At 18.6% G+C, this 18,899-nt stretch overlaps 7 protein-coding genes and 1 non-coding gene across 8 annotated transcripts in view; 6 read left to right on the top strand and 2 right to left on the bottom strand.

The window, feature by feature from the left end:
- Window positions 1–2,247, top strand: part of PADL01_0624500 (Sec14 domain containing protein) — a gene marked incomplete at both ends in the record, with an annotated part of 3,147 nt that extends 900 nt beyond the window's left edge. Inside the window, one exon of the mRNA XM_028680984.1 lies at window positions 1–2,247. This exon is cut by the window's left edge and continues 900 nt beyond it. Coding sequence (XP_028537407.1) covers window positions 1–2,247 — 2,247 coding nt within the window.
- Window positions 2,248–3,523: 1,276 nt separating this feature from the next.
- PADL01_0624600 (conserved Plasmodium protein, unknown function) lies at window positions 3,524–6,313 on the top strand (the record flags this gene model as incomplete). Its single annotated transcript, XM_028680985.1, has 1 exon — window positions 3,524–6,313. One exon carries the CDS (start codon window positions 3,524–3,526, stop codon window positions 6,311–6,313), a length of 2,790 nt encoding a protein of 929 aa, XP_028537408.1.
- Window positions 6,314–6,747: 434 nt separating this feature from the next.
- Window positions 6,748–7,182, bottom strand: PADL01_0624700 (conserved Plasmodium protein, unknown function; the record flags this gene model as incomplete). Its single annotated transcript, XM_028680986.1, has 1 exon — window positions 6,748–7,182. One exon carries the CDS (start codon window positions 7,180–7,182, stop codon window positions 6,748–6,750), a length of 435 nt encoding a protein of 144 aa, XP_028537409.1.
- Window positions 7,183–8,230: 1,048 nt separating this feature from the next.
- PADL01_0624800 (conserved protein, unknown function) lies at window positions 8,231–9,349 on the top strand (the record flags this gene model as incomplete). The annotated part of the gene is made up of 1 exon (XM_028680987.1): window positions 8,231–9,349. One exon carries the CDS (start codon window positions 8,231–8,233, stop codon window positions 9,347–9,349), a length of 1,119 nt encoding a protein of 372 aa, XP_028537410.1.
- A 2,720-nt stretch (window positions 9,350–12,069) lies between these two features.
- On the top strand, window positions 12,070–14,328 carry PADL01_0625000 (pyruvate kinase; the record flags this gene model as incomplete). The annotated part of the gene is made up of 3 exons (XM_028680988.1): window positions 12,070–12,253; window positions 12,459–13,176; window positions 13,695–14,328. The coding sequence occupies 3 exons, from the start codon at window positions 12,070–12,072 to the stop codon at window positions 14,326–14,328; spliced, it is 1,536 nt and encodes a 511-aa protein (XP_028537411.1).
- On the top strand, window positions 13,337–13,562 carry PADL01_0624900. The gene has a single exon (XR_003699331.1). It is a non-coding gene; the product is annotated as a small nucleolar RNA snoR35 (non-coding RNA).
- Window positions 14,329–15,594: 1,266 nt separating the features above from the next.
- On the top strand, window positions 15,595–16,704 carry PADL01_0625100 (mitochondrial ribosomal protein L46 precursor, putative; the record flags this gene model as incomplete). Its single annotated transcript, XM_028680989.1, has 1 exon — window positions 15,595–16,704. The coding sequence occupies one exon, from the start codon at window positions 15,595–15,597 to the stop codon at window positions 16,702–16,704; it is 1,110 nt and encodes a 369-aa protein (XP_028537412.1).
- Window positions 16,705–17,096: 392 nt separating this feature from the next.
- PADL01_0625200 (conserved Plasmodium protein, unknown function) lies at window positions 17,097–17,429 on the bottom strand (the record flags this gene model as incomplete). Its single annotated transcript, XM_028680990.1, has 1 exon — window positions 17,097–17,429. One exon carries the CDS (start codon window positions 17,427–17,429, stop codon window positions 17,097–17,099), a length of 333 nt encoding a protein of 110 aa, XP_028537413.1.
- Between the last annotated feature and the right edge of the window lie 1,470 nt (window positions 17,430–18,899).

An 18,899-nucleotide genomic window follows, 5' to 3' on the forward strand; every position in this document is an offset into this window, starting at 1 on the left:
AAAACAGTTATTGAAAAAAAAATAAATATTTTTAATAATGATCATATTTATAATATATTTCTATCTGGTTATTCTATGCATGTAATATTAGTGCAGAAGGATTCTAGGATAATTGATAATCATAGGAATACGGATATTTTAATTAATGATTCAAATTCTGCAAATTTGGAAAGGACTGTATGTATAGAAGGAGATACTAGTGACAACCATAAGGAAGATGTAAATATAACAAACAATAATATAAAGAAGTGTATGGTAAAAAGTATGAGTATTGATAGTTTAAAAAATATTAGTAATGATAGTTTAAAAAATATTAGTAATGATAGTTTAAAAAATATTAGTAATGATAGCATAAAATATGTTAGTAATGATAGCTTAAAAAATATTAGTAATGATAGCTTAAAAAATATTAGTAATGATAGCATAAAACACAACAACAGTGATCATCATAATAACTATTATCACAAAAGGAAAAAGAAGAAGAAAAAAAAACATATCGTTTTAAATGAAGAAGAATTATTATTACAACAACAATTTGTGAATTATATGAAAAATGAAGAATATGATATTGAAAATTTGAATATTTTAAAAAATAATAAATTTATAAATTTTAAAAATAAATATGTTGTACATATAGATAGTATACATAAATGGATTTTTAAAATAAAAAATTTATTTCTATCTAATATAACAATTAATTATATTACGAAACGTTTCCCATTTTTAAAAGATGTGATACTTGTTAAATCAAATTTTAGATCTATAAATGAGTATATAAAATATTTGAAAGAAAATGTACCACCTGAAATTATTACTCCTCATCAGACTGTTTGTACAAATAATGAATGTGATGAAGAGGATAATGAAAAAGGAAAAAGTAATATAATAATAAAAAATAATATGTGTGAAAAGGAAGTAGAAATCAAAAATGAAAGGATACATAATGATCCTTCTACAGATAAAACAATAAATAAATTCGAAAATACTCAACGTTTAAGTAGTATCAAATATGTAGATGATAATAGTAATATAAAAATGACGAATGATAAAGATGATCCAAATATTATGTTAGAAACAGAAAAAGGTTTAAAAATAAAAAAAAATAAAAATAAGAACAAATACAAAACATCACATGTTAATACTTCAAAAGAATATAATTATCCAGAGATTAATATATATAATAACTGTGAATCTATTTTTGATGAATTTATAAAATCTTCATCGACGGAGAAGAATAAAAAGAAAGGTTTTAAAGAGAATAATAATAATAATAATATTGATAATAATAATAATAATAATATGATAATGATGAATAAAAAGAAGGGTGAATATGAGAATCCTTGTTGTGATAAAAAAAGTTCTAAAAAAAAAGGTATACAAGATGTTAAACAAATATATAAAGAGGGAGAAATGAATGAAGAAAAAGGCAAATTAAAACAAGACAGTGAAACAAAAGGACGTTTAAAACAACCATTTAAAATCAAGGTAACAGATAGGTTATTTAAAGAAAGAGAAGATATGGAAAAAAATGAGAAAAGGGAATATATAGAAAAAAAAATTCTAGGTAAAGTGACTATGAATTTCTCTCCATGTGATAAGGAGACACAAAGAAAAAATAATAAGAAAAAAAAAAAAAAAAAGGAAAAGGATGATGTAAAATTTATACCTGTATGTAAAGATGAATTGAGAAATATATTATCAAAAGAATATGTGGAAAATAGTAATATTAATTGTGATAATATGACATGTGAAAGTAATACATTTTGTGATAATTCAAAAAGTGAAAATTATATACCTATAGATAATAAGTCTAATAATAATAAAAAAAGTTCTATTAGTATAAAATCTATATTTCCGAAGAGACTTGATCATGCCCTTTCAAAATATAAAAAATATTCTACAACATCTATAAGTACTAGATTATCTAGAAGTTCATATAATAAATTTGTTTCTGAAGATAAAAATGAAGAAAACAATTTTGATAATATTGCCATTAATGATACATATCAAAATAAGGTCAGTTTCTTTAGTCAAGTTTCTTTATCAACAGGTAATATAACTAATACTGTTGATTTTGAAACAAATAAGAATGAAAAAAAAAACGATATGAATTTCAAGTCAATAAATGTCGATAATTCAAATAAAACTGTACATTCAGATGTGCCTGAGAAGAAAAGTAGAAAAAGGTTGAGTAAAATTAAAATTATCGGCCTTCAATTTTTTAATAAACAATCGTCAAGAAGATAAGTTGTAAGTAGGGCACTTATAAAAAAAAAATATATATATATATTATATATATTAAATTATATTCAATGTGTGTGTTCACATTTTTTTTTTTTTTTTTTTGTTTTTGTATAATTGAAAGAATTAAGATTTTTTTTTTTACATATCATATAGAACATATATATATATATATATATATATATATATATATATATGTATTTGTTTTTATTTGTATATTTATTTGTTTGAACCAGATTTAGAAGTACTAAATAGTACACACATACATGTTTTTATATATTTCTTTTAAATTATGAATAATTATATATATATATTTATATATATATGTATATAATTCTAATTAATATTCATTTTTTTTTTTTTTTATTTTTTTAATAATTATTTGAATAAAAATAAATAAATAATATGTAATATGTTTGAGATTATATATTTTTTCATACATACATATATATATATATATATAATATTAATATTTTGTATATTCTGTCTATAAATATGTATCATTTCTTTTTTTCATATTTACCCTTAAAATAATTATATATTTATATAAATAAATAGATATATAATTTATACTAATAAAAATTTATAAGAATATACATTTTTTATTTTATTTTCATTGTTTTGTTTTAAATATCATTTCGAACTCATTTTTTTTCTTTCATTTATTTTATTTTCTTTTATTTTATTTTATTTTTGTTTTTGTAATTTGTTATTGTTTAAGTTCTAATTATTATTATTTTTTTTTTTTCTCTCTAAATTTCCAATTATTTCATGAGAACATATAAAAGACAACATTATTATATTATACACATATATATATATATATATATATATATAATGATTGAATTATAGAATAATATATGGTTTGCATAAATTATATTTAGAATACACACATTTTAAATATTTTACGCATAGGGAAAAGTTCACATATATTTTTTAAGCTTTTGAATAGTTTTATAATGTGAAGAATTATCTTTCTCTTTATCATTTTTTTTTTTTGTACTGTTTTATGAAATATAGACATAAACGCAAAATATAATATTAAGAAGGTATTCATATATAAAGGTATTCTCTCTTTTAATATATCATATTATATATATATATAATATATATATATATTTATTTATTTATATATTTGTCCTCAAAAAGGTGGGGAAATAAATGTATGTATTACTAAATATACATTTCTACACTTTAACATATATTACTGTGTTCCCCTTTATATCTCTCTTTTGATTTTTTAATTTTTTTTTTTTTTTTTTTTTTTTTTAATTTTTTATCAATGGTCTTTTTAATTAATAACAATAATGATAGTAATACATCTGTTCCTCAGGAGGAATTCAAAAGTAATGTAATACATGCAGATGTTCAAGAAAAAGAGTATTTCACAAATTTACATACAACAAATATATTGGATGATAAGAGTAATATATTGACTAATGGCGATATGGGTTTAGCATGTGTGGAAAAAAATGAAGAAGAAAAATGTCATAATAATAATAATAATAATAATATTGGTGATAATGAAAAAAGAGATAATATGAATGAAAAGAAGAAGAAATTAAAAAAATCAAAAAATAAAAAAAATAAAAAAAATAACGAAATGAAGAATAAAAAAAGAAATAATAGTCCACATTATACAAATAGTAATAGTAGTAATAAAAGTAACATTAAATATTGTAGTAATGATAAATATAAATGTGTAAATAAGAACAGTAGTAATAATAATTCAGATAAAGAAATGTCAGAAGGAAATAAAGAGTTATATAATAATTATAAAGAATGTAATAATAAAATAGAATATGAGAAAATTATAAAAAAATTAAAAGAAGAATTAGAAGAAAATCAAATAGATAAAAAAGGTTTATTAAAAAAATATGAAGAAGAAAAAAAGAATGTTGTTATATTACATGATCAATTAGATAAGTTACAAGTACTGTTTGATAATAATCAAAAAAAAGAAAATATATGGAACTCTGAAAAAGAAAATTATTTAGAAGATGTTGAAAGTCTTCGTACGAATATTGAAGAATTAGATATAAAAATAGAAAAAAAAAATAATGAAATAGAAAGCTTAAAAAGAGAAAATGAACATATATTATTAAAAGTAGATAATCTAGAAAAAAATAAGAAAGAAATGAAAAATGAATATAATGATATTTATGAAAGTTTACAAAATATGAAAAAAGAGAATTTAAAAAAAAATAATACTATAGATAAATTAAAAAATGAATTAGAAGAAAAAAAGAAGATAGAAGAAGATTATAATAAAGATAAATTATTAATCGAAAAAAATACAGAAATATTAATTGAAGAAAGAAATTATATTAATGAAGAATTAATAAAGACACAAAAACTTTTAGAATCACAAATAAATAAAAATAAAGAATTAGAAAATAAAAAGACAAATTTATTAGATAAAATAGATTTATTAGAAAAAAAACAAAAAGATCTATTAAAAAAAAATAGTGAAAATGAACAAAAAATTGATGATCTAAATAAAAAATATAAATTATTAACTAATGAAAATAAAATGAAAGAAAATGAAATTATACATAATAATAATCTTATTAATAATTTAAATAATAATAATACAAAAATGAAAATTAAATTAGATCAAGAATTTTATAAAATGAAAATGTTAGAAAAAGAAAAAAAATCATTGAGTATACATGTCAAATCATTAACATATGAAATACAAACAATACTTAACCTTACACAAGAAACACAAAATAAATTTGAACAACAAAAAAGAGATATCAATGATTTAATTATAGAAAAGGAACAAACCAAAAAATTAATTGAAAAAATTGATGATGTTATAAAAAAAAATATGGAAACAGCAAAAAAGGAAAAAATTGTACAAAACAACCTAGAAAAAGATATCAAAAAAGGATTAGAAGATAAAAATAAATTAAATGAAGAAATACAATTATTAAATAAAGAAAAAGAAAAATTATTACAAGAATTATCTCAAACGAATAATAAATTTATTAATAGTAGTAGTGAATTATTAACTAGAGATAACAAAATTAATACATATATAAAAATAGTGAATTCTTTAAAAAATGATTTGTCTAAAGAAAAAGCTATAACTGAAAATATTAAAAATGAAAAGATTAATACAAATAAAATTCTTATAGAAACGAAAGAGAAACTAAATATTGTAGAAGAAAAATATAAAACACAATCCAATGAATTTGAACTCTTAAAGAATGAAAAGAAAAATTTAGATAATCAAATTAATCAATTAAATGAGGAAAAAAAACAATTAATAAATCAAAATGATAAATTTAGAGAACAAATTGATAAATATAAAAATCAACAAGAAAATATAAAAACACAACAAACCAGTCATAAAAAAAATATATTACAACTCGAAAATGAAATCAATGAATTAAATATCAAAATTAAAAATATAGATAAAAATTATAATCATATCAAAAAAGAAAAAGATAATTTAAATCAAGAAATTAACGATAAATCAGAAGAAATTAATATATTAAAAGAAAAGTTAAAACTACTACAAAATTCACATGATACTTTAATTATACAACACCAAAATGAATTAAAACAAATCAAAAATTTAAACAAACAAATTGAAGAATTAAAAAATACAAATCAACTAACAAATATATCAAAACAATTATTAAATAACAATAAACAAGAAATAAATAATCTTAAAAAAAATCTAATCGATGAACAAAACAAAGTTAAAACATTAACAGAAGAATTGGAAAATCCAATCAATATACATAGATGGAGAAATCTAGAAGGTAATGATCCAACTTCATTTGATTTAATACAAAAATTAAAAATTGTTCAAAAAAAATTAATAGAAAAAACAGAAGAATCTGTGAAGAAAAATATAATTATAGATGTAAAAACAAAAGAATGTGAACAATTACAGAAGGAATTAAATCATAAATTCAAAAATACTAATATTCAAGATATAAATCATATTAAGCAAAAATTGAGAGAAAAGGAAACACTTATTAAATCCCTAACGGCTGAAATATCAATGTATCAGGACGAACATCAACCAACAAATACTAAGCAAAACAAAAAATGAATGAATATATATAAATATATATATATATATATATATATATGTTTCATTATTATGTTTTCTTTTTTTTTTTTTTTTTTTTTTTTTTTTTCTTACAAGCATATCACATATTTTTCAATATCATAAAATATAACACATCATTCTTGTAACGGATCATATATTATATATATAAATATGCATATACTTTTTTATTTTTACATTATAAAAGTTTAGGGTCTATTAATATTTTAAATACGTTAATACAACAAATGTACCATAAAAATAAATATATACATATGTGTGTATACAAATGCATATACTAAGATACCACAAAAAAAAATAAAATTAAAAAAAAAAAAAAAAATAATAAATGTAATGCACATATATATGTATACATATACATATATATATATATATATATATATATATATATATATATATATATATATATTTATTTATCAATCTTGTAATGCCCTCAAATATTCTGGTGTAGAAGACCCACTATAATTTTTTAACAATACAAATAATGTTGGAGAAAAAAATATATTTTTATTCTTCAGATCGTGTAATTTCTTTTTATTTTCATCACTATTTATATATTCATTCATATTATGAACACTAGTCCATTTCTCCATATATAATGTTTCTAAAAAATAATCATCTTCTCTTAAATATATATTATAATTATTAAAACCTGGTTTCAATTCTAATGAATCAAAGCAATATTTCAAATCATTGAAAGTACTATTATAAAAATCATCTTTACTACAAACAAATTTATTTATTAACAATGCATTATCACTATTTATATTTTTAGCTAGCTGTACAATTACATCTCTTAACATCCATCCACTTACTGATCCTCCAATACCAAGGAAGATATATTTTAACATGCTTTTAAAAGTGTAATATTTTGAATTTTCTTCTTATTACTATATATTAAAATAAAATGAATACACAAATATATATATATATATATATATATATATATATTATGATTAACGTTGTATTTTTTTTGTAACTATATATATGTTCAATATATATATCCAGATATGTATACAACAAATATACATATGAATAATTTAATAGTGTATTATTACTTATATTTTGAAATTATGCACATATATATATATATATATATATATATGTATATACTTTTCTTGTTTGATTTATTTAAGTATAAATTGTAAAATAAAAATATATTTTATATAATAATAAGTATATATATATATATATATATATATATATATATATATTTTTAGTTGAGCAACCTAATTTATATTTTATGGAAGGAAGAAAAAAATTATTGACATTTTAATAAGACATTCCTATAGGCCTATTTGGAATTATATTTTTTAAAAAGTTCATAAAAAAAAAAAAAAAAAATAGAATTATATAATTCTTATATGTTATGTAAAATATATGTGGGTGGTATATACATTCTATAAATATAAATAAATAAATATATATATAATATATATATTATATTTATTATATATTAATTAATATTTATAATTTATATATATATCTAATACATATTTCATTTCTTATTGCATGTGACCATCGAGGTATAATTTTTTATGAAAAAATAAAAAAAAGTACATTTTCTCTAAATATATAAAAATGTACATAAATAAATAATAATTAATAAATTAATAAAACGCATTATTATAATATATATATATATATATAATTTAATAAATGAATCCACTTTTTTTTTTATAAAATATTCTTTAATATATATTTTATAGGGTTTTTAAAAAAGAAAATAAAAAATATAATATATATATATATATATATATATATATAAGAACAATTATTATTAATATATTTTATTTATAGATATTTGTTATCCTTACCACGTACATATAACTTAAGTTATTTTATTATTTTGTAGTAAAGCATATAAATATTTTTACTTTTTAGTATATTCCTATTTTGATGAAAACCTTTATAGGACATTTTAATAATAATGCCTTATTTTCTAGAAATACTTTTACAAATAAATCATTGAGAGCAAGAAAATATAACAAAAATATCTTGAGTTTAAAAAATCTTATATATTCATCATTTTTTTTATATTCCACTATGAACAAAGTTATTGGTACGCATTCTGGACGATTTCATACTGATGAAATATTGGCTACAGTTATGTTAAAATTTCTACCAGAATATAAAGATGCAAAAATAATAAGAACACGTGATCAATCAAAATTAGATACTTGTGATATTGTAGTAGATGTAGGTGGTGTATATGACCATGAGAATAAAAGATATGATCATCATCAAAAAGAATTTGAAGGAACATTAGATGATAAACATACAATACGTTTAAGCAGTGCTGGCTTAATATATAAACATTATGGAAGAGAAGTATTAAGAAAAGGCTTTTCTATAACTGATGAAGAAAAATTAAATGTACTATATGAAAAGTTATATACCTCATTTATAGAATCTGTGGATGCTGTAGATAATGGTATAAATCAATATGAAGGTCAACCAAAATATCAAATAAATACTACAATACAATGTAGGGTTAATAGATTTAACCCTACTTTTTTAGAAGACGACGTAGATGAAAATGAACGTTTTATGGAAGCTGCAAAAATTGTTAAACAAGAATTTGTACATTTTGTAACATATTATTCAGATGTATGGTATATGGCAAAAAGTATTGTACATGAATCTATATTGAATCGTTTTAATTTTCATAAATCAGGTAGGGTTATATATTTACAAAAATATTGTCCTTATACTGAACATTTATATGATTTAGAACAAGAATTAAATATACAAGACGAAATTTTATATTGTATATATTCGGATAGATATAATAATTTTAGATGTACAGCTATATCAAAGAAAAATGAACCATTCGTTTTAAGATTACCATTTCCAGCTAGTTTTAGAGGTTTAAAAGATGAACAATTACAAACAGTTTCAAAAATTCCTGGTCTTACATTTGTTCATTATTCTGGATTTACAAGTGCAGGAGAAAATATTGAAAGCCTTGTAAAATTAGTAGAGGCCTCTCTCAAGGAAAACAACATAGTATACTAAGACGTGAAAATTAAAAAGAATATATGTTAATATTTTTAATTATATAACATTTAAGAATTATATTGTGTAACAGATGGTAGTCTTATAAAGAAAAACTCATTTTTAATAAATTATACAAAAATATGTATATATATATATATATATATATTATTTATATTTATATTTTAATTTTTTTTTTTTTTTTTCATGTGTTACAGTTATGAACTGTTACGTTTTTGTATATATTTTTACATTTTTTAATATTTGAATATGTTAATATTTGTACATAAAATGTTTTACAAATAAATATATATCTTTCATATGCATGAATGGTTTGATATAATTTTATTATCTATCATAATTAAATAACCTATTATATATTTAGATATATATATATATATATATTATTTTGTGGAATAAAAATGCTTTTACCGCTTTAATATAAGAAGAAATAACTATTAATGTATAACACCTTTTCATTTTAAAATGTTACATAAATATTATATGCCCTATTAATACATAGCATTTTATGTGTAACAGATAGAAAAAAAAAAAAATAAAAATAATAAGTAAATAAATCAATAAATAAATAAATAACAATTTTTTTCACCTAATTGCATGGTTTTTAATTGTAAGAAAAAAAAAAAAAAAAAAATTTACAAATACATGATAAATAATTAGGAGTATATATATTTTTGAAAAAATATATACCATATAAAATAATATCTTATATATATATACAACATAAACATCTTACAGATTTAAAAAAAAAAGAAAAAGTTTACACCCATGGACTGAAATTTTTTTTTACTTATGTTAATTTTAAGAACATAATATGTTATATGTTCTTTTTTTAACCTTAATTAAAGTTATATATTTATATAAATATATGTGTGTTTATATAATATTACATTTATGTGTATTAAGTTTATATTGAAAAATCATTATATCCAAAATATATATATATATATATATATATATATATTTATATTTTTATTTAGCTCAATTTTTAAACCCTCAATATATTATACACCCGTGAATTTTATTAATTTATAAAATAGAGCTTATTAATAAATAAATCCAATAATCACATATTATTATATATAATAAATTATATCCCTCAAGAAAAAAATAAGAGAAAAAAAAAATATACTGTATATTATATTACATATTTCATAAAAACATATTATACACATTATATCAAAATTATATATTATATATATAATATAATATATTTTATAAATACGTATAATATATTTATTTTATTTTAAAAAATTCATATTATATCTAGTGAACAGAATATATTTTATATACGTCTTTGTATTACTAGATATTCACAATTTATTTTATGAAATATTATTTTATATTTTGTTTATGAGATAAATATTTTATTTTTATATATTAAACAAAGTTAATAAGATTATATTATATTATATAAAAAAATATAATACATACATACATATATATATATATATATATATATATTTTTGGAAACCTATGTCAAATATATATATATATATATTTTTAATATTTCTGTACATATTAAAAAATACCAGTGAAAAAATTAATAGCATTTATATATGTATGTATATATATTATATCCGAATGACATATTATTATATACATAATATATAATATATTTTTTTATTTTCATATACACCTAAGAACTACTCATCATTCCTATATATTTTTGCAAAGATAAAAAAAATAAATATTCTTTCAAAAAATATATATATATATATTATATATAAATAATATATTGAATCACCCCTTTTCTTTTTCTTTTTGCCTTTTTTTTTTTTTTCTTTGCTTTTGGCGTTTTATATTTAAACGTATTTGTAAAATTATTTATTTAAAAAAATATATATTCCAATTACATATATAAATTATATATTAATTTTTCTATAATTTCTAAAAATAAATATTATATATATATAATATAAACCTATGCGTGTATACATTATATATATATTATATATTTATATAATGATAATTCATTTTACAGATTGTTATTTATATTGATATTTGCATTTAAAAAAATAGGAAAAATAAAAAAAAGTAAAAACGGAAAAAGTAATTTTAATAATGTATGTATATATATAATATATATATAGTACATATAATATTCTTTATTATTTTTTTTTAAATGGTATCTCTTTTAAAATAATAATTTTTGTATATATCCCTTCTTTTAGATAATTATTTTATTTTTTATATATTTATTTCTTATAGCTTTATAATATTATGTATTTTGTATCCTGTTTATCATATTTTAATAAATAAAAAAAAAAATAAAAAAAAGAGAACGAATTATTATTATTATATAGAAGTAATATATATAAAAAAGAAGCTACAAAATTTATCAAAAAAAAATATATAAATAATAAAATTTTAAATATTCTTAAAAGGAAACCCAAAAAAAAAAAAAAAGAAAAAATTTTAATAATAAAAAAATAATAATCATAAATAATATTTTTATAAATATATTAAATTATATTATATATATATATATATTATAAAATTTACTAGGGTATTATATATATAATATATATATATTATTATATATAAAATAAAATATAGTTAAAAAAAAATATAAAACAAAACAAAAAGTATATTTTAATAAATAATAATATTTTAGATTCTGATTATCCTTTTTTTTTTTTTTTTTTTTTTCCTTTCTTATATTATTACTATAACAATTTTTAAAATAAAATATTTTAATATTTATATATTTAAAAAAAATGAGTTCATTTAAGTACAAAAACTCCGCCGCAGGTGCCAGTATGCAAAGTGCTGCTAACATAACCTTGAGACAAATTTTAGAACCCAATAATGTGAACTTACGTTCTAAGAAAACACACATTGTATGTACCTTAGGTCCAGCATGTAAATCTGTTGACACTCTTGTTAAATTAATTGATGCAGGTAATTGATTGTAGTGTGAAACAGTCACAATATCAAGATATTATAATATATATATATATTTATATATGTGTATTTTTTTATAATACTTAGAGGTTTATATATATTATCATGTATATTTTTCATCCTTGTATGTTAAAACCTTTTTTATATTCACATATAAATATAAACTAATTTTTTTTTTTTTTTTTTTTTTTTTTTTTTGTAGGTATGGATATTTGCCGTTTTAACTTTTCTCACGGTAGCCATGAAGATCATAAGGAAATGTTTAACAACGTTTTAAAAGCTCAAGAATTGAGACCCAACTGCTTATTAGGAATGTTGTTAGATACTAAAGGACCAGAAATCAGGACAGGGTTTTTAAAAAATAAAGAAGTTCATTTAAAAGAAGGTAGTAAATTAAAATTAGTAACAGATTATGAATTCTTAGGTGATGAAACTTGTATAGCATGTTCATATAAGAAATTACCACAAAGTGTTAAGCCAGGAAATATTATATTAATAGCTGACGGATCAGTAAGTTGTAAAGTTTTAGAAACACATGAAGATCATGTTATTACAGAAGTATTAAATTCAGCTGTTATTGGTGAAAGGAAAAATATGAATTTACCAAACGTTAAGGTTGATTTACCAATTATTAGTGAAAAGGATAAAAATGATATACTAAATTTTGCTATACCAATGGGTTGTAATTTTATTGCTGCCTCATTTATTCAATCAGCCGATGATGTCCGTTTAATTAGAAACTTATTAGGACCAAGAGGAAGACATATCAAGATTATTCCCAAAATTGAAAATATTGAAGGTATTATTCACTTCGATAAAATCTTAGCTGAATCTGATGGTATTATGATTGCAAGAGGAGATTTAGGAATGGAAATTTCTCCAGAAAAGGTCTTCTTGGCCCAAAAATTGATGATATCAAAGTAAGATAATAAAAAAAAAAAAATATATGTATATATATATATATATATATATATATATATACATATGTGCAACCAGTTTGTACATTTATATTTCTCCTTTTGTTCCTATTCCGTTTATCTAATAAGTTGATACATCTCATCAGCTATTGGTTCCTTACCCCTTTGCATCAAATATAATGCATAAAATTAGAAAATGATTTTATACAATCACTTATGATGCATATACTAAAAAGAATGAAATTATTGTGATTTTGAACGTTCTGTTCAAGTCCTTCGTTTTTTTATCTTATTATAGTCAACTGATTGATTATGTGTGAAGTATTTTGTTTTTATATTTATACGTCACATGTATCAAAATCATTTAGTGTTAAATTAAGATAACATATATCACCTACCCCATAAATGTGCACATATATATATATATATATATGTATATTCATGTATATGTTTTGTATTTGTGTTTTTATATATATGTATTCCTAAATATATGTCCTAAATTTATTTTCTTCCATTTATAGATGTAATTTACAAGGTAAACCAATTATCACAGCCACTCAAATGTTAGAATCCATGACCAAGAACCCAAGACCAACAAGAGCAGAAGTTACAGATGTAGCTAATGCTGTTTTAGATGGTACTGATTGTGTTATGCTTTCAGGAGAAACTGCAGGTGGTAAATTTCCAGTTGAAGCTGTAACCATTATGTCCAAAATATGTTTAGAAGCTGAAGCATGTATTGATTATAAATTATTATATCAATCATTGGTAAATGCAATTGAAACACCAATTAGTGTACAAGAAGCTGTAGCTAGATCAGCTGTAGAAACTGCAGAATCTATTCAAGCAACTTTAATTATAGCTTTAACAGAAACAGGTTATACTGCAAGATTAATAGCCAAATATAAGCCAAGTTGTACCATCTTAGCTCTTAGTGCATCTGATTCAACTGTTAGATGTTTGAACGTACACAGAGGTGTTACATGCATTAAAGTAGGTTCATTCCAAGGAACTGATATTGTTATAAGAAATGCTATTGAAATTGCAAAACAAAGAAATATGGCAAAAGTTGGTGATAGTGTTATTGCTATTCACGGAATTAAAGAAGAAGTATCTGGAGGTACCAACTTAATGAAAGTTGTCCAAATTGAATAAACATATAAATGTATATATAAATGAATAAATATATTAACATATATATATATATATATATATATATATATATATATGTGTATATTTATTTGTGTATTTTTTTTTTTTTTTTTACCCTTCTTTAATGTATGTTGATGAGATTTATTATAATAATAATTTTTCATATTTATATAACTTACATGTACTATTATAGATAACATTTTATGTATTTATAAATTTATACGTTATTATGAAATTAACAAACATATACCTATAATACATATAATAAAAGTGAAAAGACGTTTAAGGAAATACTTAAATAATAATAAATTGTTAATATATTTTTGTAACTTGATATGTTTTTATAGTACGTACCGAATTTAAACCAACATATGAAAAAATAAAATTTATAAAATTTATAAAATTTATAAAATTTAATGTGTATATATATATAAACTGAACTATATGGATAAATAATTTTATTTTAATATAAAAAATTATATGCCTTCAAATATATATATATATATATATATATATATATATGTGTTTTTTTTTTTTTTTTTGGCCCTTTTAAATAATAACATTCTACACCCAAATAAACTACAAATATAATATTAATGCCTCATAAAAGTTTAATATTCTAGATGATTCTTGTCATTATAAATGATTTCAACTTAATAAAATATGCCTTATATAATTATATATATGTGTTCAATTTTATTTCTTTATTTTTTTGAAATAATAATAAATATATATATATATATATATTTATTCATTTAAAATATAAAATAAATTATTATTACACATTTTTTTATACATCATTTTAAATAGTTTATAATGTATATTTAAAAGGATTTCACATTATTATAATTATTTACAACTTAATTTTTAAGATGTTTGTATATAATATTACATATATGAAGCACACCTGAAAAATTAGGTTACAATATAATATTAGGTATTCAAATAGAAATATATATAAAACATAAAAATATAAAGAATTTCCTGGTCATTTATTTTTTTTTTTTTTTTAGAAGTAAAATATATATATTTGGAAAAATATGTGAAGAAATATATTATATAATTATATATATATTAGGAAGTTATTTTCTTCTGTATATATATATATATATATATATATATATATATATATATTAATTATTTATTTTTTTTTTTTTTTTTGTAAATCGGTTTATAATGAAAAAACACATATTATTATATGTACAAAATAAGAATGAAAAAAATAATAATACTAATAAAAAGAAGGAATAAAAGAATAAAATTTGAGAAATGGTTAAATGGCTTATAGAAAAAAGAATATCACAAAAAATATTAACTCTGAATAATGTATTATATAGAAATATAAAAAATTATAGTATTTTTGTAAATAAAAAAGAACATGAAATATATCAAAATAATGAATATAATGAAAATAATGAGGATGATATGTTAACAAAAATAAATATAGAAGATGGGAAAAAATTAATAGTTGTCCATGAGAAATATAAAATACAAGTGTCTTTATGTATAGATAGATTTCCTATAAATTATGTTCAGGAAAAATTTGAAGAAGATTTTCAGAATTTTAAAGATGAATGGTTAATAAAAACGAATAACAATTTAGATGTAAATGAGGAATTTTTTCATATGAAATATAATTTAAGTAATTTAAATGAAAAACAAAAAGAGAAAGATAATAATAATGATGATGATGATAGTAATGAAAGGGATGAATTGGATGAACAAAATGAACATAAGAATGACAATACATATAATAATAATAATACAGAAAATAAATTTGATAATATAAGAGATAATAATGTGAACAATATGGAATCTATAAATGAATTATCTATGGAGGATGAAAATTTAGAAAAACTATTTTCTTTAGAAGGTATACAAGATATATTTAAAAAAAAAGAGGAAAAAAAAAAAAGTCATGAAAAAGATAAGAAAAATAAAAAGGATGAAAATATTAATGAATATGATTATAAAAATATAAAACGAAAACCAAATGATTTTTTATATTTATTGGTGAAATACAAACACTTAAATAAATGGATGTTCCCGATTATGGATTTTAAAAAAAATTATTCAATAAGACAAAATTTACAATATTTATGTATGCAACAATTAAAATGTAATACATTACCATTTTTTATAGGTTATTCACCTTGTACCTATGAAAAAAGGAAATTTAAAACTCCACTTATAGAAAACGAAATTATAGGAAGAAAAATTTTTTATTATAGGGCTCATTATATAAAACAACATACAACATGGAATGTTTCAATGAATCAAGATATACAAGATATAGCTTGGGTAACACGTGCTGAATTAAAAAAATTTCTATCACCTAATAGGTATTATGTTATAAAAGATGCTTTACCCTTAACATAAAGATTAAAAAGGGAAAAATATATATATATGATAATTTGTCTATAATTATATATAATACATAATTGGAATTATATATATATAAATATATATAAATATATATATGTATATTATGTTAATACGTAAAATTATTAAGATGAAATAAATGTAATATAGTAACAGCACCGAACTGCACTTTTTAGTAGTATTAATAATTTTTTTTTTTTTTTTTTTTTTGTATATTATTAAAAGTTATTTTGTTAAGATTAAAAATAATGTTGTGATACATTAAATTTTTTTTTTTTTTTTTTTTTTTTTTATTTTTAATGGAAAAAAAATGGACAGTGTCATTTTTGTATTATATTCACACAATTGAAAAAAAAATATTAAAGTTTTCATTTTTTATTTTTTATTTTTTATATTTTAAAGTTTATTCGTTCCATTTCTTTTTCTATCTTGTTCTTTATAGAACTACTATTATATGAATTATCTATATTATCAACTTGTATATTTTTATAAGAAATAATATTATTTGTTGTATTATCTTCTAATAATTTTTTTTTAAAATAATCTCTTGACCATTCATATGTTTTCATTTTACTGTCCTTTTCATTTTCACATCCTTTACTAGGATTATGTAATATAATGTTTTTTGTATATTCTACTAATAAGTCATTTATTTTTTCAGGGACATTTATTTGTTCATATAAGTTATCTTCCTCAGTTTGGCACTGTACTTCTTTTTCCATCATATATATAAGGAAACTAAAATAATATTCTAAGCATAAATTGTTTTATATGTAGGAAATTTTTATGAATTATTGATTAATTGGAATATATTTTTTTATAATTTAGGTATTTTTTGTCGAAAGGAATAAAATATATATATATATATATATATATATATATATTAAGATATCCTTTACTTTCATATTTTTTTTTTTTTTTTTTTTTTTTTTTGTAATAATTATTATAAAAAGGCATATTAATATAACAACATTTTACAAAACATATAATTTATATATTCTATAAAATCACAAGAATATACTTTTCCTTATTTATATCGTATAAAAAGACACCTACACATATCTGTTATTCATGAATAATATAATAATGTATTTATATTTTTATTTATATTTATTTTATTTATTTAATATATTATTTTTTTTTTGTGTGTCTTTTTGTTCATTATGTAATGGAAAAGGATATATTTTGGAATATTGAAAAAATAAAACACAAAAGAAAAAATATATTAAATGTCAAAAACATATATAATATTTATAATCTTTTATATTTTATACATATATTTATATGTAAACATACATTTCTAAGAAGATTCCTTTTTATAGATATATAGAATGATAAGATTTCTTTTTTTTTTTTTTTTTTTTTAACTCTATATTTTACGATTAAGGAGAAATTTTTATTTATGCAAAATTAAAAAAGAAGAACATTATTTATGCAAATCATTTTTCTTCATTCTTTTCATATGTATTAATATGAACTACCTATTTTATTTGAATAAATTATATAAATTCATATATATATATATATATATATATATATATATATATATATATATATTACATATTATATTTTTACTCTTTTTTCTTTTTTTTTTTTTTTTTTTCAATTGAAATATGCTGTGAACCCTTTGGTGAATGTAACCATATATTTTTATAATTTTTTGAATTTATAAAAATGATCATTATTCTTTTTTTTTACAATTTAATAAATAGAGAGAAGATTAAAAAAATATGAATAATATATTAAATTACACATATTAAAATAAATACATAAATATATATATATATATATATATATATAATATATATATAGAGGTAGATAGTTTCTTTAAACTTATAAAATTTATCTATAAATAAGAGTACGCAAAACCATATAATAATATTATTATTTTATTTTATATAACCATTTTAAGATAATATTAAGATTTATGATAAAACTAATGGTCTCATTAAATTTTTTTTTTTTTTTTTTTTTTTTTTTTTGACTGTACGTAATTGTAACTTCTATACATGTAAAACACTTAATAAAAAAAAAAAAAAAAATAAAACATTCTTATGTGTATACATATATATAATATACATCATATAATATTAATATATATTCTTTAATTTTAAATTTAATGTATATGATCATTCGTTCCTATTTTATTTCTCTCTATAATTTTTTAAAATCGTTCATATCAGTGTTTTTAT

The sequence above is a fragment of the Plasmodium sp. gorilla clade G2 genome (assembly GCF_900097015.1).
Source record: "Plasmodium sp. gorilla clade G2 genome assembly, chromosome: 6".
NCBI lineage: Eukaryota > Apicomplexa > Aconoidasida > Haemosporida > Plasmodiidae > Plasmodium > Plasmodium adleri (nom. inval.).